The following is a 27,065-nucleotide window of genomic DNA, read 5'->3' on the forward strand; positions in this document are numbered from 1 at the left end:
TTCCTAACATCAGTTAAAACAACTAGATTTCAAATTATTTTTTTCCAGCTAAGAAATGACATGTGTAGAACTCACATTCAGAGACTCCAAATTTGTTGGACGATAGCAAAAAATAAATAAATATATAAATAAATAAAATAATCTAGATGATTACATGTAAGATTTATTAATTTAAAAACTACAAATAGTATAGTCAAATTAACCTTTATCTTTCTAGAATAAAAGATGAGGAATATAACCAAGAAAGAGAAAACATAGAAATTGTTATAGAAATTTTATTTTAAAATGTTTTGAATTTTTTATTTTCAAAAGCTATGAATGTTATTAATTCAAACCTATCGGTCATACAACCTTCAGTTTTATTTTAATAACCATTTTAATGAAGTTTTCCATAAATTTTTTTTTTTTTTTTTGGGTGCTGGGGACCATAAATTTTAATGAAAGCATTATACTATTCTAAATTTTTTTTCTTTCATAGAACAATAAATTTGAAACAAAATAAAAAGGACCATGAAAGAATAACTTGACCTTGAATGGTAACACAACTTGAAATTTGTATGAAAATATAATGTAATGATATTATCACCTATGATTTCTTGAACTTCATTCTGATTCATAGCTGGTTTTACGGCTTTGTCCCTTGACGTAGAGGATTTTGCCCCTGTCAGGCTGTGTGTGGCCATGTATTCGTTTGTGTAAAGTACTTGCATTAAATCATTAATAAACTTCTGAGGCTTGCTCTTATTACAACGGGCAATCTGCCATTTTTCAATCTTGAACTAAAAAAGTAAGAAATAATAATTGAAGTTAGAAAAAAAAAATGATATTTGGAGAAATATATTACTGATTAAGATGTGTCAGCAAAAAATATCAACATTATCTAGGGTGACATATTATACTTTAATATATACTTTACATTTCAGGGGTTAGAGTTTGATGTTACTTGAGATAATTTTCAATGTTTATGAGATATTTGTTCCAGGGTTCATGCAAATTCTTGTCATGTAATCTGGATTTGGTGCTTCAAGGATCAGTCCTATTCTCAGCATTGCATACCAAGTATGGTAAACAGAATAATGGTCTCTGAAGATGTACACAGCCTAATCCCTGTACCACGACTATATTACCTCACAGGGCAAAGGCAATTTTGTAAGATGTGATTGAAGATAAGTTTAATGTTGAGATGGGAAATTAACCTGAATTACTACTCATATGGGCCCAATCTACTTATACAAGTATTTAAAAACAGAAGAGGGAGGCAGAAGAGTGGATCAGAAAAGAGAGACAAAAAGGAGGAAAGATTCAGAAAGAGAAACTTGACCTGTCATGGCTGGCTCAGAAGGTGGCAGAAGTGGGCCATGAAGCAAGGGGTGTGATTGCCTCTAGCCATGGGAATAACCTTTAGTTTAGAACCATCAAGAACATGGAAAATTCAGTTCTACGTACAAGAAATTCTACAACACAAATGAGCAGGAAAGAGATTCTCCTTTACAGTTTTCAGGAATGTTCCTGAAAATGACCTCTGATTTTAGTTCAGTGAAGTCTGTTCCAGATTTCGGACCTACAGAAATCTGAGATACTAAGTTTGTGTTACTTGAAATCACTAAACTGTGGTAATCTGTTGTATAGCATTAGGAAATTGATATACCTTGACTCAAATATTCTGAATCTTAGATTGTTAATATTTAATTATCCCTTTTGAAGGCATAATTTCTGAGGTTGATCTGTGATTTTTAACAAAATCCTATTTTTTTTCTTTTTTTGGTTTCAGTTTCTCAAAGAAACTGCAAAAAATGAAAAAAGAAGTGTGCTCCTCTAGCACATGGAGGCTGAAATTTATTTTCTCTCAATGATATAAAATTTTATAACTTGATGCACAGGTATCCTTCCCTTATTGGTTTAAGAATGTAATAGCTTAAAGACTTGATATTTTTGACTTTCCAATTTGACTTTAGTTTTCTACACTGGATATTTGTATCAGAAATGAATTTTCATTACATAAATAAAATAGTTCAATATAATAAGAATATTAAGGTCATGTCCTAAACTTACCTAAAACTATCTGATACAACAATGATAATTTCTGCCTTTGTTTTGTTTATATTTTGGGGTACTGGGGATTGAGCTCAGGGGCCCTCAACCACTGAGCCACATTCCCAACCCTATTTTGTATTTTATTTATAGACAGGGTCTCACTGAGTTGCTTAGCCTAAGCCTAACTATTGCTGAGGCTGACATTGAACTCTCCATCCTCCTGCCTCAGCCTCACCACACCCAGCTGACTTTATTTTAATTTTCAAATTTAACTATTTTCCAGAGAATGAAAGGGCAGGTAGTCCAACTGACCTGCTTCTCATCAGAATGATGCTCCTCCTCAGCCTTCAAGGAAATTGGTGAACTGGAATTAGAATTGGAATTACTGCCTGTTGAGGCAAATGAATCTGGTGAGGAATTATTTGTTGCTCTCCAGAGAGTAGATGCAGATGTGGACATGGTCCCTCCACCCTTAAGCAGGGTCTCCGCCATGCTAACCAATTCTTCAAACTGGGTGACTGCTTGTGGTAACACTAGAATGGCAAGAGAAAGTAACATTTTACAAACATGTTCATAAAGGTGCATATATACATATTTTTATTGTGTGTATGTGCACAGAACTATGTAGAGTAGTGATTGTTAATATTTGCTACCTTTGGTAAATAAATGTAGTGGGGAGGGTGAAACATTGACTTTTTATTATTAAATAACTTAATAATCAACCAATTTTAAAACATTTGGTCATTTTATTTAAATGTATGTGTATTACTTTGAAGTTCAAAAGTTGATACTTAAAAAGTTGATTCTTTCATTCTAATCACTAAGAACATTATTTGAAGGTGTTGAATCTGTTGTTTGGAGATGTTTCTGGTTCTATTTTCATCACCTTCTAGAAGCTCACATTAGGCCAGTTTAAGTGCCAAGATAAAAATCAAGAAACTCTTACAGATGCAAATAAATTTTCCATGACCTTTGTATATGGTCTACCACAGTCAAATTTCATCAACTAATAAAAATGCACTGTTGCAATTCAAATCTATGTTGTCATGTATTAAAGACAAATTTTGGTAATCAACTGAATATTCACTTTGTCCCTTTTTGTTTATTGTTGGAAACTTACACATTCAAAGTTTTCATGCCTCCTTGTAAAATGGTCTTCTCTGTTGTTATATCTAGTTTGTTTCCTAAGGACAAATAACACGTTGTTGGAGTTGGAAGAGACCTTGAACCCTGTTTAATTATATTCCTCAATCAAATGTGAGGACACTGCTTGCTGGAGAAGTGAAAAAGACTCTGAAACAAACTGAAATAATCTTTCTTCTCTTTCTCTCTTCTTATGTATTTTTCTTAAGCTTACTATCGAGCTATAATCTTTAGAATAATTTATGACAAGTCAAAATTAATACATCTGGTACTATATTAATAGGAAACTCTACTAAAAAATAATTTTTATTTTCCCATTCTTTCAATAAATATTTACTAGGCACCTCTTATGGTTCCAGACACTCATTCCATCAGTAATTATTTATTGAGCATTTAATATTAAATGTTTTCCTTGCTTTTTCTCCGCACCATGTACTATTCTGAGAACTTTACTGATGTTCACTCATTCAACCCTCATTGCAGAAGAGGTCAATTAGACAACAAGAGGTTGAGTAACTTGTCCAGAAGAGCCAAATTCAGGTTGTCAGGTACTCAAGTCTTTGTTTGACAGACTCTCAGTATTTGCCAACCACTATGCCAGGTGCTAGGGATAAATTGTGAGCAAAACCAGATGTAACCCATGTCCTTTCAGAACTCAGAGTATGATAGTGTCGGGTGAAGGGGAGGACATTATTCACATAGCCACGCTGTGTAGTAAGAATTTTGTCCTGCTCGAAGAGGGTCTGGCCTTTGTGCCAACTCCTAAAAAGTAACTTCTAAATCCTTGGAATTTCCTGAAGGATAGGATTATCTTTGTTAATCATGGTGAATACCTGGGACCAACCACACCTGATAGTTTATGCTAATGATATAATTCAGGATGAGGTCTTTCATGCCCAATATCCAGAGGGTGGAAGCTGATGACAGCCAGAAATCTAGAAAGACCCACCATGTGCTTTCGAGACTGAATTCAAGCAATGTGGACAATCAATCAGGCCCATATAATAAAGCCTCAGTTAAAATTCTGGATACCAGAGCTCCAGTGAGCTTCCTGGAGGAGCATTGCTGCCTGCATATTGTTACATACAGATGCCAGGAGGGTAAGACTTCCCGAGGACAACAGGAACTCTATATTTAAAAACCTCCTAGATTCTACCTTCTTCATATTTTAATTTGTGTCCTGAGTTGTAATAAATATAACCATGACTGTAATAGATTTCAGTGAGTTCTATGGGTTTTTCTATCAAATTAGTAAATGTGAGGGTGGTTTTGGGAAATCCCAAGTTTGCACTTGGTGTCAGAAGTCTTGGGCAGATTTAGCAGTTTGGAGGACAGTGCACTTGACCTTGCAATTTGGTTAACTTGTACATGCAAAGAAATGAAAATTATAATTCTGAAGTCACACAAAGAAGAGGCATACAGTGCTTGACCCAGTCTAAGATCAGGGACAAGAAGGTCTCTGAGGAGGAGGTAAAAATTGATCTGAGAGCTGAAGGCTCAGTAGGAATTAAAGAGCTGAAGAGAATGAGGAGGGGTCATTAGAGGCATAGAAAATGCAAGATCTGAATTTGAAGAAGTGAAAAAAGGCCAAAGGTATAATGTCAAGAGAAAAAGGGAATTTGGTTTAATATTGGAAGATTTCTTTTGATTGTTGTATGAATAAGTAGTTTCTTTTTGCCGATGACTATATTCCATTATTCCACAATTAATACTCTGCACTAAATGTATCTATTCATCTGTTGATGGATTATTTTCCATTGATAATTTTAATGGCTCCCTAATATTCCAAGATATTGATGTTGTATAATTTATTTAAATGCTCCTTTTTTTCTTCTTGAAAATTAAGTTGCTTCCCATTTTTCTTTATTACAAACAAAACTCTGAACAACCTTCTAGCACATACATTTTCATGTGTGTCTCTAATCATGTCAATTCTAGACATTTCTGAAAGCATTATAATAGAGTCGAGAGGTATAAAGGTTTTCAAGATTCAATTAGTTGCCAAATTCTCTCCAGAAAGATTTTTTTTTCTGATTTACATTCCCATTAGAAATGTAAGAAATTGCCCATTTCACTGTACCACTAACAGTCATTAGCCATTAACAATAATCATCACTTTTTTGAGAGGTTAAAGTCTTAGTATAATTTAAGTTGTGATTATTTAATTATTGTGAAGTTAAATATATATTTATTTGTTTTTTGATTGTTTGAATTTCTTTTATGAATTACCTATGAGACTATTGGACACCAGTACTATTTCTGTTTGTAAGAACTTACATGGTCTTTGTAAAATGCTTACAGGAATGCCTAGTGTACAAAGTGTTAAATATTACTGTTAACTCCTCTGTATATTAAGCATTTTAATCTTTTATTTGTATTAAATTGTGATTACTTTTCTCAGAATGTTTCTCTTTTAATTAACTTTATTACATTTTAAAAGCACACGCACAAAAACCAAGCGTGGCAATGTGCTCCTCTGTAGTCCCAATAACTTGGAGCCTGAGGCAGGCAGATCCCTTAAGCCCAGGATTGTGCAACCAGTCTGGGCAACATGGGAAGATCCTGCCTTTAAAACTAAATAAATAGATGTGCATGCACACACCCAGTTTTAGTCTTTATTCTAGTTAAAAGTAGCAGTATTTTTTAGTATATTACCATTTTATTTTATGCTTGAAAAATTATTCATCACTGAGATCAAATATTCATTCATATATTTAATAATTTAAACATAGTTCTAGAGATAAGTTTTCCCCCACATGTTTTAAACTTTCAATGGAAAAATTTAAACACAAACAAAAATGTAAATACCATAGTTTCTACTCATAACCAATCTTGTTCTGTCTATCCCCCAACTACTTTCTTCCCAAGATTACTTGATACAAGTCACATATAATATCTATATATATAATATCTATAGATATTTATTCTACTTATAAGTATGTATCACTAAAAGTTGATAAATTTAAAATATATAACTGTAACAACACTACTACAGCCAGAAAAAATTAATTTTTTTTTTTAATTATTTTGCATGCCTTTATTTTATTTGCTTATTTTTGCACCTCGTGCTAAGGCTCCAACCCAGTGCCTCACACGTGCTAGGCAAGCACTCTGCCACTAAGCCACAGCCACAGTCCAAAAAGTAATTCTTTAATGTCCTTAAAAAACCTGGTCGATGTTTAAATTTCACTGCCAAGTTGGTTTTGTTTTTTTGTTTTTAACAGTTTGAGTCAGGACCAAGTAAGGACTGTGCATTACAATTATTTGTTGTTTCATATGAACTATAGGTTTCCTCTCTCTCCTAGTTTTCTTCCTTGCAATTTATAAGTTAAAGAAACCAAGTCAGGGCTGGGGTTGTGGCTCAGCAGTAGAGCATTTGCCTAGCACATGTGAGGCACTGGGTTGGATTCCCAGCACCACATTAAACTAAATAAACGAAATAAGGGTATTGGGTCCCTCTTCAACTAAAAATACTAAAAAAAAAAAAAAAAAAAAAAAAAGAAACCAAGTCATTTGTTCTGGAGGATTCTACTTAGTTTGGATTTTGCTGATTTACCCCAAGCAGGCATTTAACATATTCTTCTGTTCTTTGTATTTGATGTAGATTAGTAGTTAGATCTGGAGGCTTATCAGATTCAAGTAGTGCTTTCATTTCCACCGGGTGGCATTTAATGCATGGTTAACTCTTTTATGATATTATCAGTCACAATGATCACTGCTTAGGTTCATTATGTCATAAGAGGTCCCTGAATGGTGATATTCTGATCATTTTATTCTTTGCTAATTAGCTAGAATTCTTCTAGAAAGGAAAACTCCCCCTTACCAACTATTTGGTCACTCATGAGGTTCATGTCATATAGTAATGGTAGGATACATGCTTCATTTTGGGGGATCTGTATTTGCCAGTTTTCAAAATAATGAGTTGGTTTTTTCAGATGACTATTAACATGCACTTAAACATATATAATATGTTTCTACCTATTGTGGTTATCATTCTTTTTGATGTTCAAACTGCCCCTCTTTGGCCAGTAGGAAGCTTTTCTAGTTGACACAACCACATAGTCTTTGTTAAACTTCCTTATTTGTGCAGCAGGATGCTCCTATTTCCTGTTCAAAGCACCTGACAAGGCTCATGTGGTATATTCCCTGTGTAAGACATAAAATCAGTCTTTTCTCCAAGGATCTTGAGTTCCTTTTAGTGAGGAATAATGCTGTAAGGCTACATCCAGGTGCTAGAAATGTCTTTTGCTATTGAGTTCTTGTTTCTAGTTCTATTTAGTGAATTGTATTAGGAAATATATGATGTTACATTTTTAAATACAAAATTCATCAACTTTTCAGACAAGTACTTCCCATTCAAATTTGGAATGTGTAGTTTTTATTTAAACTCTATAATTATGTTTTCATGTGCTCCTTTGGTGCAAAATGAGAACCTAACTTGCAACATCAGTTTTTCCAACACCATTTGTTGAATAATTAATCCTTTTCCTCATTGACTTGCAGAGCTCACTACATAGATACATTTTCAGGGTGCAGTGCAACACGAATATGCAGAGCTCCTGGCTCAAAACTTCTTAAGAACTTTAAGAGGATGACAGTAAAACCTTAGACCAGTGTGTGGGCCCTTCTACAAGCAGGGTCCTGTGTGACTACATGGGTCACACATCCATGAAGTTGGCCTTGCTGACTTGTAATAGCAAACATAATAATAGCAAATTTTTGTATTGTACTCTGTATGTCCCTCACTCTATTCTGAGTGCTTTACCTGTCACCAGGTGAGGCATTTCAGACATGAGGACACTTTTATTTCTAAAAGGGCACAGAGCATTTAAACAACTTACACAGTCATATATAGATTAGTATGTGGTAGAGTTAGGGCTTGAACGTACATGCTGCCTCCCAAATCCATAGTGTTTACCTCTGTGCCACGCTCCTTCTAGGACTTTTATCGTATATTGGGTTCTGTTTGGGGGATATGCATTCTACTCTATAGATCTGCTAACTCTTGCACTAGCAAGTCACTTTTAATTATTGGATAATAGGCTCTGCCCACTACTATCTGTGTAACCTTGGCAAGGTGTTTAACCCCTCTATGTCTCAATTTCTTAATCTCTAAAATAGAAGCACTAAAATTACTCACCCAGGTGACAGATAAAACTCAGAACAGTCTGGTACCTAGCAAGTGCTATATAAAATTTACTTATTATACAATTTAATATTGACAGGTTTTATACTCATACTCTTTCTCAGAATGTTCTCAACTGATCTTTCCTGTTTATTCTTTCAGGTTAACTTTAATTTTTTTTTCTCTCAGTACTGAGGATTGAACCCAGGGGCACTTTACCATTGAGCTACATCCCTAGCCCTTTATATTTTGAGACAAGATTTCATTAAGTTGGCCAGGTTGGTCTTGAACTTGCAATCCTTCTGCCTCAGACTCCCAGTGTCTGGAATTACAGATGTGTGTCACTGCGCCCAGCTCAAGTTAACTTTTGAATAAAATTTATCAATTATTAAAAGACAGAAACAAAACCACCATTGGCATTTTGATTGTGACTGTGTTCAAACTACTAGTTATTCTGGGATGAGCTAGTGTCTTTTCTTCCCACCTATGAATGTGATAAGTCTCTCCATTTATTTAAGTTTCTTCTTTTCTCAGTTTTTTATTTTTCTTCACAGATTCCCACACATTTCTTGCTAGGGTAATTAGTTAATCTTTTATAGTTGCTTGTAATTAATGTGTATACATTTTCTTTTCCTTCTTTTAGAAAAATAACTGATAATTTCTGATACATAAGGAAATTACTGTTTTCTAAAAATGGTAGTTACTAGATATTGAGCACCTATTATGTATCAGGGATTCATTACGTTTAAAATAAAAATAGACTATAAAAGCATTGGTCCTCTGCTTTATCACTCGCCTTTCTGGATTATCACTCCTAGACACCTTTCATTTACCTTTTTATTCTGGTATTTGTTCCTTCATGTCTTAAATAATAATATGCACATGCAACAATTTCTTGTTTTTTATCAAATTTAGAGAATTATTTACTGACTTCCAGCTATGTAATATGGCAAGGTAGCTCTTTTTTCATTTCTCTGTCATCTACAAAACAAAACAAAACTAAAACCAAAAACAAACAAAAAACCATCCAAAGACCCTCCAACAAACAAAAACAAAAACTAAACCCCACATGCACAGTACTCACACGCAAACATACCTACACTTTTCTCCTTTCCATCATCCTTGAATACTGTAACAGGATTGTACTTATGCTATTATACTGATGTGCATGTTAGTCACAATTCTTTTCTTTAAATATATTTTCCCCTTGCAGTTAATAATTGTCTCATGTCATAGTTTAATATTTTTAACTGCTTCTTTCACTAACACATTTCATAAGTCTCCACCAGAGGTGCAAAATCTCCTTCATGTCATCTACCAGTATCATGTTTTTCTTGGAGATCTCACTTCTGGAACCCTGTATACCTGGGATAGCTACAAGGCCACTGTATACTTGTCATCCTGGGTCTTCCCTGTGTCTCTCCTGAAATGGACCACCTGTTTTCTGGATACTGTCTTTCTCTTTACAGGTTTGCTCTCTCATTTTGGAAAAGCATATCCTACATTTAGATTCTATAAAAGAAATTATGGGAAGCACATTTTTGAGATTTTGTTAAGTGTGAAAATATTATTATCCTACTCTGACATTCAGTCAATAATTTCACTGGGTTAGAATCCTAGGTTTAAATCATCTCCTTTCAGAATTTTGAAGGCATTGCTTAATTATCTTGGAGCTTCCAGTTTTGCTGGAGAAAACTCCACTGTCATTCAGATTCCCAATCCTTAGTTTGTGACATGCCTGTTCTGTCTGAAAGCCTTGGGATCTATTCCTTGCCTCTGGTGTTCTGAAATTTCACAATGGTATGCTTTGGGTCAAGTCCATTTTCCTTCATTAGATTGGGATTTTGGTAGTATCATGATTTTTTTTTAATTTCATGAAAATTTTACTTATATTTATAAGTAAAAGTCAATTCAGCATAGTTAAAATCATTAACAGTTGTATTCTCTAATCACTATTTCCAATCAAAAGTATAATTTACTATGGAAAAATAAATATTTTATCTGAAAGTAAGTTGATTATATTGTCTTTCAGTCTCAAATTATTGTTTTCATGCTAAGCTCTTATCACAAAAAGGAGGCATCTATGTGAGATGATAGATATGTTAATTAGCTTGACTATTTTAACCATTTCACTATCTATATATCTTCAAAATGTCATATCATATACCTTAAATATGTGCTACAAAATTTAGAAAAAATGTTTTGAACACTTCGCAAATAAACTTATTTGCATTTCTAGTGGTATCTTTTATATTGGTTCTTTTTTAGTTCTATATAACATTAGGATTTGTTTTGACATAATTATAAAAGCATGGAACATAAGTTTCTCTAATTCAATCCCCAGTATTTTCCCCTTTTCTCCCTCACTCCCTCTCTCTGTTCCTTCCTCTGGTGCTATCTTTTGACCTAGAAATTTGTGCCTTTAGTTTATTGCATTGTGGGATTTTGTTTTGTTTTGTTTTTTTGGTATTAGGGATTGAACCCATGGCCTTGCACATGCTAGGGAAGTGCTCCATCACTAAGTTACCCCCATCCCTATTTTTGTTTTATTTTGAGACAGTCTTGCTAACTTGCCCAGCCTGGTCAAGAACTTGAGATTCTCCTGAGTAGCTGAGATTATAGGAATGAAGTACTACACCTGGCTTGATTTCTTAAAAGTATCTTCTCCCTCTGTTCTCTTTTAGGACCCAAGTATCTTTGGGTGTTAGGTGTTAGGACTATTGGACTATTTCTCTATTTTTAAAATCTTTTATAGTTTCCTTTTGTCTTCTTGCTCTAATATCTATAGCTTTTTTTTTTTAAGTTTAACTTCCAGACAGTTTATTTTATTTATAGGTTTCCCCACCACCACGTTGTTTTTTGAGTATTCTTTTTTAGAAGAACCCTGTTCTTGTTTCATGGATCCAATCTTTTTTCTTAGTGGAGCTTTATTCTGCTACCTGCCTTCTCAAATCATGAATTTTCTCAAGTAATCACACCCCTTTTCTCAACTGTGTCCAGTGTCCCTGAGTTCATAATTTTGGTTCAACCTCTCCTGAGAGAAACTCTTTGGTTTTTGTTACAGTGAAGGAATGATAGTTGAAGGTCACGGTGGAAGAATGTGCTTGTGGATTTATGGCCTGAAAGAGTCTTTATGTAGGTTTTTTAATGTTTCCCCTCTCTTTCACACTACCATAAGCTTTTTCACAGATACAATTTCTGAAACTTTTTGTAGTTCTGTGGTATGCCTTGGATCATTTCTTTGTAAATTATCGACCTTTCTCCTGTCCCCACATCACAGACCCAGAAAGTTCAGTTTTTGCTGCTTTTCCCAGATAAAGTCAGTCATCACTCATCCATCTGCTTTTCAGTTTCTAAAAATTTTATTGGCATTTTTTATCTGTTATGATCTTCTCTTGAGTTGGTCCTTGGGCTTTTACATGTTTTAAATATATTTTTTGATAGGGTTTCAAGAAAGGAGGGAAATTCAAACATATTTAACTTAAACTTTGTCGTATTTAAATGAAACTGAGCAAAACTTCCTGCTTTCTGTTTTTTGTTTGTTTGTTTGTTTGTTTTGTTTTGTTTTGTTTGTTTGTTTTTGTTTTTTGCAGTGCTAGGGATTGAACAGAGGGCCTCATGCACACTAGGCTAGTGCTTTACCACTGAGCTACATCCCCAGCCCAAAATGTACTGATCTTTGATTCTTAACTGAAATCTCATTAGTTACAAGAGTTAGGTTTTTGGCTAATTCTTTGTGTTTCCTAGGCATACATTCATTTTTAATAAATAACAATTTAATACCCTCTCATGTGATAGATAATATCACTCACTTCCTTTCACATTTTATTGTGCCAATCAGTTGTTATCCACAAAATTATGTTTCAACTATTTAGGACACATATATGACACATACACATTTCCCATTTAAAATGTATATAACAGCATAATATATATATACATATTCTGACATTTTTCTTAGTAGGTTTTATAAACAGAAAAGTAGCCCTGATTCTAGCTCAGAGTTAATGGGAATATTATTGCAAACAAGATAACTAGCATACAATCTTCTCTCAAAGACCCCTGACTTATGAGGATTGTACATGAAGTAAACATATTACTTTATTATTCTTTATTTTTTAACTACCCCTCTCCCCCACACACACACCAGAATGTAAGGTCAATGAAAGCAGCAATCTTAGCTGGGTATTGTGGCACATGTCTGTAATCCCAGCTACTCAGGAGGCTGAGGCAGGAGGATCATGAGTTCAAGGCCAGCCTTGGGAACTTGGTGAGACTCTGTCTCAAAATAAAATGAAAAGGTCTGGGATGTATCTCAGTAGTAAAGATTCCCCATGTAAAAAGAAAAAAGAAAACAAGAACCTTTGTTTTCTTCGTTTTCCTAGGTAATGCACAGGACCTAAATATAGTAGGGTTTTTATAATATTTATTGATGAATAAATACACGAATTAACACTGGAGCATCAGTAGACAGTTCCTGATTTTTCCAATTGCCTGAAGTCCAGCCAAGAACAACTGTACTACCTGGTTTATAAGTTTACATTATAGTGAGTAGAGGGGGGCTTGAGAGACAGACAGTATTAAATATGTAATAGGTTATATATACTTGTAAATGCTGCAGGAGACAAAGCAGGAGAGGAGGATAAAAAACATTGAGAAAGGGGAGGTGGAAATTTTAGATGGTGGAAGTCAAGGAAAAGATGACTTTGGAGTGAATGCCTGAACTGAGTGAGGTTTCAAGTCACGACGATACATGGAAAGAAGCTTCTAGACAAAGGAAAGAGCAAGAGGGCCAGTGTGTCCTAAGGACACACTGAAGACGGAGAAGAGCAGCAGAAAGCAAAGGCAGAGAGGGAAGAGAATGGAGATAACCAGATTGTGGTTATGATTCCAAGATCATAAAAAGGACTAGTTCTTACCATGAGTAAGGAAGTAATCTCACCATGCGGGGGAGAGTTTAAGCAAAGGAGTGACACACGCAGATTTATAATTAACAGTTTTATTCTTACTGCTGTGCTGAGGATACTCTTCCCAGGAGCAAGAGCAGAAGTACGGACACCAAAATAATCTGAATGAGAGATAATGGTGACTTGGATCAGACTGCCAACAGGGGTGGTGGTGGTAAAAGGAATCGAGCTCCAGACATATATTGAAGGCAAAACCAGTAAGATTTGCAGATGCACTGAAGTGGGATGTAAAAGACATAGAAATAAAAGATTATGTCATGTTTTTTGGCTTGAGGAATTGAAACAGTGAAGTTAGGATTGACCAAGATGAGGAAGAAAGAAAGAGGCTGAAGGTCAGGAATGTGCTATGAGATGCGTTAGTCTGAGATGGTTATCAGTCATGTCAAGTAGGCAGTTAGGCAATGAGTGGGAGAGGTCCAGGCAGGAGAAGAGATCTGAGAATCATAGCTTGTTGATGAATTTTAACACCATGTGATTGGATAGGATCACATCAGGAGTGAATGCAGATGGAAAGGAAAGGAATCTAAGGACTGAGGGAGGTACATCATCAAATATTTAGTGGGTGGGATAATGAACCAGTCGAGTAGTCTAAGGTGGAAATACTAGGAATGCAGAAGGAAAACTGATGACTGTGGCCTCTTGGAAGTCAAATGAAGAAAGCTTTCCAAGGAAAGACGGTGATCCAAATGTGTCAAAGTGCTGGCAGCAGAGTAATTGAGAAAAATGATCGCTGGGTTGGCAATGCGGAATGTTATGGATTAAACCGTGTCTCCCCCAAAAAGGTATGTTGGAGTCCTAACCCCACCTCTCAGAATGTAACTTTATCTGAAATAGGATTTATACAGATGGAATCAATTTGAAATGAGGTCACTGGGTTGGGCCCTAGTACAATATGAATGGTGACCTTATAAAAAGGGAAAAGCCTGGACACAGAGCACACAAGAACACAGTGTGAACACCATGTGAAGATGGCTGAGGAACGGCCAGAAGCTGGGAGAGAGGCCTGAGAGGTCTTTCCCCAGCAACTTCAAGTTCATAGCCCTGCTAGTACCTTGATTTTGGAATTCTAGCTTCCAGAACTGTAGGAAATACACTTCTTTTGTTTTAGCCATCTAGTCTGTGGCACTTTGTCACTGCAGCCCTAACAAACGAATGCATGAAGGACGCTGATGATCAGAGACGTTGCAATGGAATTAAAAGAGTTTGATTTAAATGGGATCCAGAAATAACAAGAGGGGAAACTGAAGACAGCATGTATAATCAAACTTCTTAAGAAGGTTTTGTTTTTTTTTTTAAATGAAGGAAAGGAGAGAAATAAGGTAGAAGATAAACAAATGGCCTAAAATAGGGTTTATTTTTATTTCTTACTTAATTTTTTGAAGAGTTGGGGATTGAACAAAGGAACTAGCACCTGCTGGGCAAGTGCTCTACCATTCGGCTACATCCCAGACCTTTTTATGTTTAATTTTGAGACCATGTCTTGCTAAATAGCCCAAGCTGGCTTGAACTGATGATCCTCCTGCCTCAGCCTCCAGGGTAGCTGGAATTACAAGTGTGTGCCATTGTGCCCAGCAAGGTGCTTTTGTTTTTGTTTTAAATGGGAGAAATATTAGTATGTCCAATAATAGTAGGAATGATTCATTAGAGGAGAAAAACTTGATTTTGTAGGACAGAGGAACAGAAGTTTGGAGAAATGCACTGGTGCACTGCTGGAAAGACTGTCTTTGGTTGCCCACAAGGATGAGTTATTCATGAATAATGTGAAAGGGTGGAGCATAAAAGAATGGGTACTGGGAGATGATTGTCTCTTCATATCCTCCTATTTCTCAATGAAGCAGGAAGCAAAGTCATCAGCTGAAAGTGAGAATAAGGGCGGAGGTGTGAAGAGTTGGCAACGAGGAGAAAAAGAAATAGCAATCTGGGAGTGTGGGAGAGAGAGGGAATGGTTATAGTAAATGATTCTTTTCATCTGTTATTGAGCCTGATACAGTACTCATTATTTAGAATTCTCGCATCTATATTTATAACAAGAATTGGTCTTAATTTTCTTTTTCAGCTTCTGCTGTTAATAAAAGCATTTATAATAAAAATAATAACTACCATTATGAAATTCCACTCTTGTGCCAAGCACCGAGTAAAGCAGTTCTTCAAATCATCTTATTCACTCCTCATAGCAACAAGGAAATGATATATTGGCCCCTTTTTGTGGAAGAGGAAATTGAAGCTGGGGCTGAAGACACAGTGATGTGACTTGGATAAAGTCATAAAGCTAGTAAAGCAGAGTTGAGATTCAAACCAATGCGTGTAACTCCAAGATCAATGCTTTTGAGCAGTCACTTATTCTAACTTTGTAAGCTATCTTCATTCTAAATTCTGTGGCAGAATTTAGGGGATTATGTCTTCTTTGAAAAGCACAAAAACTTCAACAGGAGAAAGTTATAAAAATGCAATATTCAAAGTGAACAAATTACAAGAAAATGGCTTGTTAATGGAATCTTTCTGTTCACATGTAGCTGTTTCTACTAAAATCTAAGACTTACATATAACATTCTCAGGAAAACCTGTGATCTATTACTTCTCTCAATCTCCAAACTCACTCATCACCATATTCTGTCATTTCTGTCTCCAAATATATTATGAAACTGTCCTCTTTTTCTTTTCCTATTTAAATTCTTTTTTTTTTAATTGTAAACAAATGGGATACATGTTGTTTCTCTGTACATGGAGTAAAGGTGTACCATTTGTGTAATCATAATTTACATAGGGTAATGTTGTTTGATTCATTCTGTTATTTTTTCCCTTCCCCCCACCCCTCCCACCCCTCTTTTCCCTCTATACAGTCCTTCCTTCCTCCATTCTTGCCCCCCTCCCTAACCCTAACTCTAACCCTAACACTAACCCCTCCCACCCCCCATTATGTGTCATCTTCCACTTATCAGCGAGATCATTTGTCCTTTGGTTTTTTGAGATTGGCTTATCTCACTTAGCATGATATTCTCCAATTTCATCCATTTGCCTGCAAATGCCATAATTTTATCATTCTTTATGGCTGAGTAATATTCCATTGTATATATATACCACAAAAACTGTCCTCTTTTTTTCCACAGCCATTGCCCTAGGTTAGGCGGCTCCCAGGTTAGGCTAGAGGACTGTAATAGCTTTCTGGTGGCTCTTAACTTTCTTTCTTGTACCACTTGTACCCATTCTATACACAGCAGCTGGGGGTATCTGTTTTCAAAATGTTTGGTGTGCTCACTGTTTTACAACACCATACTGCCCAACATAGGATTAATTGTTAAATATTCAGCTTCACAGAATAGTGCACTGTGCTTACAAATGAAACCATCTTTTTTTTCTTTTTTTTTTTTGGTCTTGGAGATTGAACCAAAGGCGTTTTACCCCTGAGCTACATCCCCAGCCCTTTTTATTGTTTATTTTGAGACAGTTTATAGTAAGCAACACTAAACCTTGAACTTGCCATCCTCCTCCTGCCTCAGCCTCCTGAGTTGCTGGGATTACAGGTGTGTGCCACCATGCCCTGTGGAAACTATACTTTTGAAAAACAAATCCTCAGATACAACATAGGATCCTACAAAAAGGCAGTAAGCCAAGTCTTTTTTTTTTTTTTTTTTTCTTTGCGGTGCTGAGGATTGAACAGACAAGCACTCTACAAACTGAGTTATATCCCCAGCCCCCAAGTGGTTTTTAATTTGTTTAGGCTCCTCTTTTTCCTTTATATGTCTCCAACGGAATGAAATTATTTTCCCAAATCACTGTTCTCAAAAAAAGAACTAAAATGTAATCTATGAAATCATTAATTCCAGTGGTTCCATAATGGATTTCAACAAGCTTCGTTTTCTAGGGCATTACCTAGCAGAGAGGATTGCTATATGTACGTCTTGAGCACTTCAACATATTGGCTCTCTCTGACTAATGTTTTCTCTCTAGGTCCTAGTCTGTGAGTGGCTGACATTAAATGCTCAATAAATACCCGTTGAACATTAAATGTGTTGAACATTGTTAAATAAATTTAATATTTGGTACTTTGTAGGAAAATCTGAACTTTTTCAAACAATAAACTAGATGCTTCAAAAGAGTGCTGCCATATTTAAATTTTGTAATGGCGATTTTCTTTTTTTAAAAAATTATTTTAGTTGTAGATGGACACAATATTTTTATTTATTTTTATGTGGTCTGAAGATTGAATCCAGTACCTCACACATGCTTTGCAAGCGCTCCACCATTGAGCTACAACCCCAGCCCATAAGGTGATTTTCTTAAAGGTGATTTTTAAGCTCTTTAAGGTACTGGCTTTCTTTTTCATTCTTTTCTTTTCTTTCTTTTGTTTTTTGTACCAGAGATTGAACCCAGGGACACTTAACCACCAAGTCACATCTTCAGCTCTTTTTATTTTTTATTTAGAGACAGGGTCTCTAATAAAGTTGAGTTGCTTAGGGCCTCACTAAATTGCTGAGGCTGGCTTTGAACTTGCAATCCTCCTGCCTCAGCCTCCCAAGCTCCTGGGATTACAGGCATGAACCACCACATCCGCTCTTTTTCAATTGCAATTCTTTTCACTGATTATATATTTTCCTTTTCATCTAAAATGCTAATTTTCTCAAAGTTTACCTTGTAGCATGACCAAAGACTGTCGAAGCCGGCTGTTTTCTTTTCGGGTGTTTGTTAGTTTTTCTTTCAGGTTTTTTATCTTGGCACACAATTCCTCTTTTGACAATTCCGCTAAGGGCGCTTCATCCTCGCTGGAACTCTCCCCAGGCAGAAAGGCATTTCCCGAAAATGGATCTCTCTAAAATGCAAGGCAGGCACAACAGAAGTTTCACAGCACCTTTAAGCGTTTATCCCACATTCTGTATTCTGAAGGGGCTCAATCAAACCTACACACTCCTGTTCCCACAGGTACTTCCTGCTACCCATGCAGCCCTGGAGGTTCGAACTCCACTATTCAGAGGAATCGGGAGGAGGGAAGAACAGTGGCTCTTACAAAGTGGAAATCAAGATTCTAAGTTTTCTGTGTCACTTCGGTGAAAAATACAAAGTAGAATAGTAGTATAACAGACTAGAACCAGTGAGACCACCAGGTCTCCTCTGAGATATGGCCTGCCTTGAGCCAAATACTTCACCATCTGAACCTCACTTCCTTCATTTGTGAAAACATAGATAAAAATTATGTAATAAAATAGGAAAACCTAGCAGGATGGCAGGATATACAAAAGTTACTGCATCTACATACCAGCCGCAGTCAGTAGTGTAGTGCTATAAGGATACCATTTATTAAGTCGGGACAGTAGTTACTATGGGGACCAGTGAGGGTTAGTAGTAGAGAGGGGCATGTGGGGGTCTCTGGGGTGCAGATGATGTTCTAATTTCTGGCATGGAATCAGTTTGTGATAATTCATTAAGCTGTACATTTCTGACATGTGCACCCTTTTTATGTATATTGTACTTCCATATAATGTTTTAAAATATCTCCAGGAAATAAATTTTTATAGCACCTTTTGACAGTTTCCAATCCCTCGAGCCTAAATATTTCATATTTATGCTTAATTCTTGTTTTGAGAACAAATGTCATTAACACATAACAGGATGTGCAAGATCTTCATGAAGAAAGTAAACCAACTGTACTGAAGGATGTTATCAATGTTGACAGACATCATGTTCAGAGATAAAAAGATGTCATTTTAAAAGCAGTAATTAACCCCAAATTGAACTTTAAAGTTAATACAATTTCAATAAAAAATACAAAAAAACTGCAACTTAATAAATTGATTCTGAAATTCATATAAAAAACAAAAGCCTAAGAATATCCAAAGAAATCCTGAAGAAGTATAAAACAGGATCTTTCTTCACAAATGCAAGGGCTTACTAAAAATATAGAGTAATTAAAACAGCATAGTATAGGGATAGATAGCATGACCAAGAAATAGACTAGAGAGGCCCAAAATAGATGCATGCACAAAAGGAACTTCCATATAGGACAGAGTGGCATGGCAACTCACTGGGTGTTAGGGTTTGGATGTGAGGATGTTCCCCCAAAAAGCTCACATGTGAGACAATGCAAGAGGGTTCAGAGAAGAAATGATTGGGTTATGAAAGCCTTAACCCAATCAGTGAATTAATCCCCTTAGAGGGATTAGTTGAGTGGTTACTGAAAGCAGGTAGGGTGTGGCTGGAGGAGGTGGGCATTTGGAAGTGTGGCTTTGGGGTATACATTTGTATTTTCTCTCTCTCTCTCTCTCTCTCTCTCTCTGCTTTCTGATCATCATGTGAGCTGCTTCTGTCTGCCACATTCTTCTGCCATGATGTTCAGCCTCATCTTCAGCCCTGAGGAATAGAGCCTGCTGTCTATGAACTGAGACTTCTGAAACTGTGTGCCCCCAAATAAACCTTTCCTCTTCTACAATTGTTCTGGTTGGGTCTTCTAGTCATGGTGGCAAAAAACAAAACAAAACAAAAAAAAGCTGACTAAAACATCCCCCAAAATAGGACTTGCTCAATACATGATTCTGGAAACACTGGCTGACCATTAGGAGAAAAGGTAAAGAAAATGCATTCCTACCTTGGTATACACACACACACACACCACTACAGATGGATTAAGAATTTAAACATAAAGAGTGAAACTTTAATTTATGCAAAAAATACAACTTGGGGCAGGAAAGAATCTTTTAGATATAATCATAACATAATAATAATAAAAAGATTAATGCATTCAACTAAATTAAATTAAAAACTTCTATTCATTCTTTTCATTAAAAGAAAAAGACTGATCACATTCTATAGAAGATATCTGATTTGTTGTTAACCGACAAAGGTGCATGTGTATAAATATATATATAAATATATACTTATATATATACTTATATATATTTATATATGTATATGTAATTCCCTTCAAATAATAAGGAAAATAAAGCAGCAACTTAATAGAAAAATAAGTGATTGACATGACCAAGCATTTTACTGAATAGATAAACACATATGGCCACCAAGTATAAAAAAAGTTCAACCTCATTAGCAATAAGGGAAAAGATCAAAATCACAATCAAATATATTTTGGACAAAAACAAAGGAGTCTGACACAACTAAGCATGGAGTAGACATGGATCACTGGAATTTCCCATATATTGCTGGTGGAAATAAAAATTGGTACACGACTTTAGAAAACAATCTGACATTATCCTGTAAAGTTTAATATTCACCTGCCGTCTGATCTTGTAATTGATTCCTGGGTCTACATATAAAAGAAACTTTTAGTATATTTATATTAGGAAGTATGTCCAAGACTTTCAGTAGCAACATGGCTCACAATTGCCCATTGACAGGACAATGAATAGGTGAATTGTGCTGGAGTCACACAGCATAGGATTTACCCAGAATTGAGAGTGAAAAATCATTGCCTTTATGAATTAATCTCAGTAAAATTTTGAGTGAAAAGAGCAAGTTCCAAATGTAACCATATAATATAATAAACTTTTTGTAAAGTTAAACAATAAATAAGCTGGGTATGGTAGCACCTGCCTGTCCTTATCTTCTGGGAGGCTGAGGCAGGAGGATTGCTTGAACCCAGGAGTTCAAGGTCAGCCTGGAAAATAGCAAGATCTTATCTCAAAATACATAAATAAACCTAATGATATATTTAGACACATATATTATACGTATTATTTAATTGATATTTTTGTGTAATGAGATTATAAGTGTGCCTGTATTTCAGTTTTATAAAATTTTTAAAAAGGGGGCTAGGCATAAAAATGAATGACTTTATGACATTTAATCGTAAATGGATGGAGCTAGAGACTATCATGTTAAGTGAAATAAGCCAATCCCAGAAAATCAAAGGCCAAATGTTTTCTCTGATATGCAGATACTAACATACAGTAAGAGGGAGTGGAGAATAGAAGTTCATTGGATTAGATAAAGGGGAATGAAGGGAAGGGAGGGGGGACGGGAAAAGGAAAGACAGTAGAATGAATCAGACATAACATTTCTATGTTCATACATGAATACACCAGCAATGAAATCCATATCATATATGACCACAAGAATGGGATCCTCATTAGAATGTTACACTTCATGTATGTATAATATGTTAAAATACACTCTACTCGCATGTTATCTAAAGAGAACAAATACAAAACTAAAAAAATTTTTTGAAAGAAAATTTTTAAAAAGTGGGGTAGGGACATAGCTTAGTGGCAGAACACTAGCCAGTATGGATGAGGCTCAATCTCCAGCAGTGCAAAAACAAGGGGGGAGGGAAATAAAAGCAAATAAATTATACATGAGATTGAATATGATTTTATCTGAATTGACACCAGTAGGGGTAGTGGAGGAGTATACAGATAGTCATAAATTATGGTAAGGTAATGTTTTAGATTTTGAGATGTGCCACAGCTTTATTGGAGTTCATTATTCTTATTCTTTTTTTTTTTTTTTTTTTTTTTGCATGTGCTGGAATGAAATCCAGGGCCTGTACATGCTAGGCATGTGCTCTATCACTGAGCTACATCCCCAGTTCTCATTATTTTCAAAATAAAAAAGTAAAATCACCTAAGACAATATATAGAGTAAAATCAAGCATATTGCAGTGCACATAGTAGACATCTAATAATCATTATTGTGCTGGGAGATGATATATTTTCCTTCTTTGTTGTTCATCCCCATTCTGCATTTCTTTCCCAAGTCTCCATTCACAACCTCTCTGTCAAGACCTGCCATGAAGTCAATTTTGGGGCTTACTGCACCAGAGAAAAGAGGGAGAAGAATGGCCTAGAAGAAAGCATTCATGTTTACCTTTTATTTTAAAAATAGTTTTTAAGGTCAATAGCAAGACAATAATTTGAAAACACTGGAGTTGTAAACCCAAGTTGTGTTGATACTGAACATTTTTTCTCCAAAAAATGGAAAATTGGAGTACTAACTGGAATTTGTAAACACCAAAACCCAGAAGCCTAAAGTTTTTTTGAGAAAAACCCTGACAGTAATAGAGATAAAGTTTATGCCATAAAGAAACTTCTTGCTGCACAGCAGAAAAAGACTTTCTGGTGCTGGAGGAGTCTGGGAAATAAAGAACTGGAATGGCAGAGAATCACATTTAAATGTCTGTACTTTACTATCCCTGACCTTTAGGGGAAGGGGATAGACCTAAGAGGCTGGGGCACATGATATAAACATCCAGATAATGCGGGCAATACCACAGCAGCAGGGCTAGCTTCTTGCTTCTTTGTGCAGTCTAAGCTCCCTGAAGAGTCACCGTGTCCAGTGTAATTTCAGGGCATCATGGTGCTTCTCTGACCCACAGATCAGAAATGGTCAAATTGGTTTTCAGACAAATGGACCAGAGACAGCGTCCATACTTCCTTGTGTTAATGCAAAGCAGCTAGAGAATCCAAAGGATCCTTGTGTCCTGGTCAGGAGATAGGAAAATTCTGGGGGAATTGATGAAACAGAAAGAGCTTAGTGTGTAGATACAGGGGGCCACAGGGTGCCAGAATCTTATGGAAGGTGGTAGTGGGCACCAAGATAGCAAACTTCAGCAGCAGGTGCCAACAAGATCCCCAAAGAGCCTGGAACAATTAGTTCAACAGCAGCACAAACGACACCTAGGAACCAGACAGGAAAGTTAGAACCTTAGAAGACGACCATGGAGGTGTTATTCATGTAAGACTCCTGAAAACTTGGATTATGTCCCAAGAAAAGAGTGGAAAGCAGAAGAGAAAGAATCTAGGACTGATTGAAGCTTTACTGCTGAAGTGACTGAGATAATAACTAAAAGGGACTTTTAAAAACTGGAACACAAATTGCAGGATTATTATTATTATTCGGGAATGGAAAATTAAAAGCCAGATGAGATCAGTTATAGAAAAATGCATTTGCACTTTTGTATGATTTATGATATGTGTATTCAATCCTTATTTTATAAACAAATATCAGTATGTGTATATATGTTCCATTGTTATACAAATGCTTCCATGTGTTATATATATGTAATATATATATGTACATAACAGCAGTGGTTATATATAATAGTAATATAAGTTACTATTATATGTGGGCAAATAGCCAATGTACTCATATACAATGTATAAATGGTAAGGGAAAAAGTAATGTATTTAATTAAATATAAATGAAAGATTTTTTTAAAAACTGAAGGATGCCTATTGAGATCCTAATTCTATGCATGATACTTGGGAAAAAAATAGAATGTATGGTCTTGTTCTTGCTAGTAAGTATTAGAAAGAAAGGGAATCAGGCCAAAGTAAATCCATTTGTAATTACCAATGTAAGAAAAGAGTTACAGTTAATAGACAAACTGGGAGAAGATATTTATAATATTTCAAACCTAAATTATAGTAGGCTAATTTATATAATAGATAAAGTATTTATAGTAAAAGTGGGATAGAAAACCTACTAGAATAGACCAAGAAACCCAACAGAAAAGACAAAAACCCAGCAGAAATATGGACAGTGGTAGAAACTACTAGCTATCTCATTCTTCCCTGGTAACAGGGGTATAGTTGGATGTTAGCCAAAGACTTCATTTCCCAGACTCATTTGCTATGCACCATGGTTATCTATGCTCCTGCCAATGGGATGTGAGCAGAAGCTATGTGTACCACTACTGGTCCATAACCTTAAGAGAATGAGTATGTCTTCCCCTGCCAATTCTCCTTTTTCTGAGAGAAAAACAGGATCAGAAAGCAGGAACTGTCATGTTAGATGCAAAGGCAGAGGCTGCATGTTGAAGAAGGTAGATCAACAAGGTAAGAGGGATCCTCATTATTGTGGAGCTGCCTTATCAACCCCAGACTGCTCTTACTATTATATAATAATAAACTTCTATCTTATATAAGCCACTGTTGTATTATTGGGGTCTTTGTTACGGTCTTTGTAACACATATCATAAGTATTCCAGAATGGGTACACAGAAGTAGGAATACCTAAAACTTGAAAAATGTTTAAAAAAATTAAAGGTCAAGTGCTGGGCAAAAAAGGGCAAACATACTTTGGATTGTGCAGAGAGGAGTGAGGAGAGGGGTGCGGTGGTGGGGATGGGAAGGACAGTAGAAAGAGACAGACATTATTACCCTATATACATGTATGATTACACTACTGGTGTGACTCAGCACCACGTACAGCCAGAGGAATGAGAAGTGTTCCAATTGGGTACAATGTGCCAAAATGCATTCTGCTGTCATGTATAACCAATTAAAATAATTTCTTTTTTTTATAAAAGTGCAAAGGTATGGCATGCTGGAAAGCCACTGACTTTCTTTAGACCTTGGTGACATTTTTGGTAAAAATGGTCACCTGCTATACTTTTGAAGGCAGACCATATTCCTAGTGAGCCTGGAAAAAGAGCTTTGGTATGTTTTAGCCACTTTATGTCAGTGCATGCCAGTTTGCAAGTACATGGAAAATTCTGAGTGCAGCATGTAGTCTAAATAAACTGTGTTCAGTAATGTTAAATCTTCAAGGATTTGGGGAAAATTTTTACTTCCATATCTAAATAGCAGGAGGTAAGACTGTAATCTCAAGGCTTCTCAGGAACTTCTCTATACATGTTATCTGGCAGACAATGGTATCCAGCCCAGTGGAAAGCTTTAAATTCAAGGTGTTACCTTCAAGATTTTTTGTTTGTTTGTTTCAGATGGCCGTTAGGTAACTGTCATAAATTAGAGAGAAAAGAACCTGAGAAAAGATGCCCTAAGAAAAGAATAGAGTTGGGCTCGGGATATAGCTCAGTTCTTAGAGTGCTTGCCCGTCAAGCACAACACCCTGGGTTTAATCCCCAGCACCGCAAAAAAAAAAAAAAAAAAAAAAAAAGAGAGTTTTCAGCCCTAAGATCTATGACAGAATAAGAACTCTGGCTGTAGTGAATTAGTGAATTGCAATGGAATGAAATAGAAATATGTAGTTTGGAAAGCTATTAATAGTTTTTGAGGAAAGAAATTGCTGAAGAAACCACACTACTGCCTATAAGAGCATGTGAATATTTTACCCCTCAAGCAACCCTGAGTCCCCCAAAACCTGCGCTAGCAAATTACAACAATATTTTCACCTATCAATTTGGCAAAAATTAGAAAAGTAGATATTAATGCTAAATGTTAGTAGGGAAGTGTAAATATAGGAACCCATTATGCATTGCTGCTGGACACGTAGACTGATAGGAACATTCGGAAAAAGCAATTTTATAATATCTAGTCAAATGAACTAGAAATAAATATGTAAACCATAAATCTTCCTCCTATGTATTTACCCCATAGAAATCTTCACTCTGTCTCTTACAGGGAAATGTATGAGGATTATTTTGTTGATTCTAGGGGAAATTTAAGTGGTCATCATTGGAGAAAAGGATAAATACCATGCAGCATTTAGATGCACTGGATGAGATGTATGTGTAGCAATATAGATAGATGCTAAAAATAGTGCTGACTGTGAAAACAAACTAAATATCCATGAATGGATTAATGGATAAACTATGTATATATATATTTATATATATGGTACATACACATATATGTATATATATGTATGTACATATATGTGTATATATGTGTATGTGCCATTATGTAACATAGTTTGTGAATATACAAATACTATACATATATGTATGCACCACAGTTTATATACATATATGCATATATACATATATGCATATATATGTATGTATTGTGTATATCCATAATATATATGCATATGTATATAATTCAGCCTTAAAAAATTATAAGATCTTGGGGCTGTAGCTCACATGTGTGAGGCACTGGGTTCATTTCTCAGCACCACATAAAAATAAGTACAAAAAGATATTGTGTCCATTTACAACCGAAAAAATTTAAAAAATAATAATGAGATCTTGCTATTTGCCAAAATGTATATGAGCCTAATTTGCTAATTTGCTGAGACTCTGTCCAAAATAGGAGGAGGAGAAGAAGGAAGAGGAAGCAAAGTGGGGGGGTGAGGAGGAGGGGAGGGGAAAGAAGAAGAAAACTGCTAGGGATGTAGCTCAGTGGTAGAGCACCTCTGGGTTCAATCTCTAGTAGTGGGGAAAAAAAAAGAAATAAAAGAGGTATTCCAATTTCTCCAATATATTTTTGAAAGGAAAAATATTTTCTGACAGTTTGCTGATCTTTAATTTCCCAGAATTTTAAGCAAAGTTTTAACAATGGCGTATTTGGCTATAAACAGAGGCAGGCTCATTGCTTATTTATTTATTTATTTTTAAAATTATTTTTAGTTGTAGATGGACACCTTCATTTTATTTATTTTTATGTGGTGCTGAGGATTGAACCCAGAGTCTCATACATGCTAGGCAAGCACTCTACCACTGAGCTACAACCCCAGCCCCTCATTGTTTATTGAATGTTTCTAATTCTTCCTGTCTGAGATTGAAAGGAGACCATGACACAAAATTCCCTTAAGTGAATACAGAATTTAAAGGAAGAATAAAATTTAAAGAAGAGAAGAAAGAACTGAGAAATTATGGAATTATGGTTGAGCTACTCAATAAAATTGCATCGAGGTGGAAAAAACCAACCTGTCCTTTTTCCATGTCACTATTTGGATTTTCTGAGTCCATTGTCTCTGTCCTTTTCCTCTTTCCTTTTCTAAGGGCTTGGATAGTAGTAATTTCATCTGTCTGCAAGATCTTCTGCATTTTCTCAATTAGTCATCAAAGGTTTTCTGAAATTGTAGGAGGAGGGAATACCCATGTAGACGATACTACTCTGGATGTAGCCCCAAAGTTAATGATTTTCCTTAAAAACAAAAACAAAAAA

At 35.6% G+C, this 27,065-nt stretch overlaps 1 protein-coding gene across 5 annotated transcripts in view; it reads right to left on the bottom strand.

Moving 5' to 3' along the window:
• The window catches only part of Bend6 (BEN domain containing 6), a 57,899-nt gene that overhangs the window by 7,684 nt on the left and 23,150 nt on the right, over positions 1–27,065 (bottom strand). For 4 of the 5 annotated variants that reach the window (XM_047559696.1, XM_047559694.1, XM_047559695.1 and 1 more), the window contains 4 exons: positions 26,825–27,044; positions 17,899–18,076; positions 2,347–2,567; positions 587–779 (listed from right to left, as the gene is read on the bottom strand). In XM_047559696.1, coding sequence (XP_047415652.1) covers positions 587–779; positions 2,347–2,567; positions 17,899–18,076; positions 26,825–26,944 — 712 coding nt within the window. In that variant the 5' untranslated portion in view covers positions 26,945–27,044. The remainder of the gene's footprint in view (positions 1–586; positions 780–2,346; positions 2,568–17,898; positions 18,077–26,824; positions 27,045–27,065) is intronic. The other variant, XM_047559698.1, reaches the window with a different exon arrangement.

This window comes from Sciurus carolinensis, chromosome 7, assembly GCF_902686445.1.
Source record: "Sciurus carolinensis chromosome 7, mSciCar1.2, whole genome shotgun sequence".
NCBI classification, from domain to species: domain Eukaryota; kingdom Metazoa; phylum Chordata; class Mammalia; order Rodentia; family Sciuridae; genus Sciurus; species Sciurus carolinensis.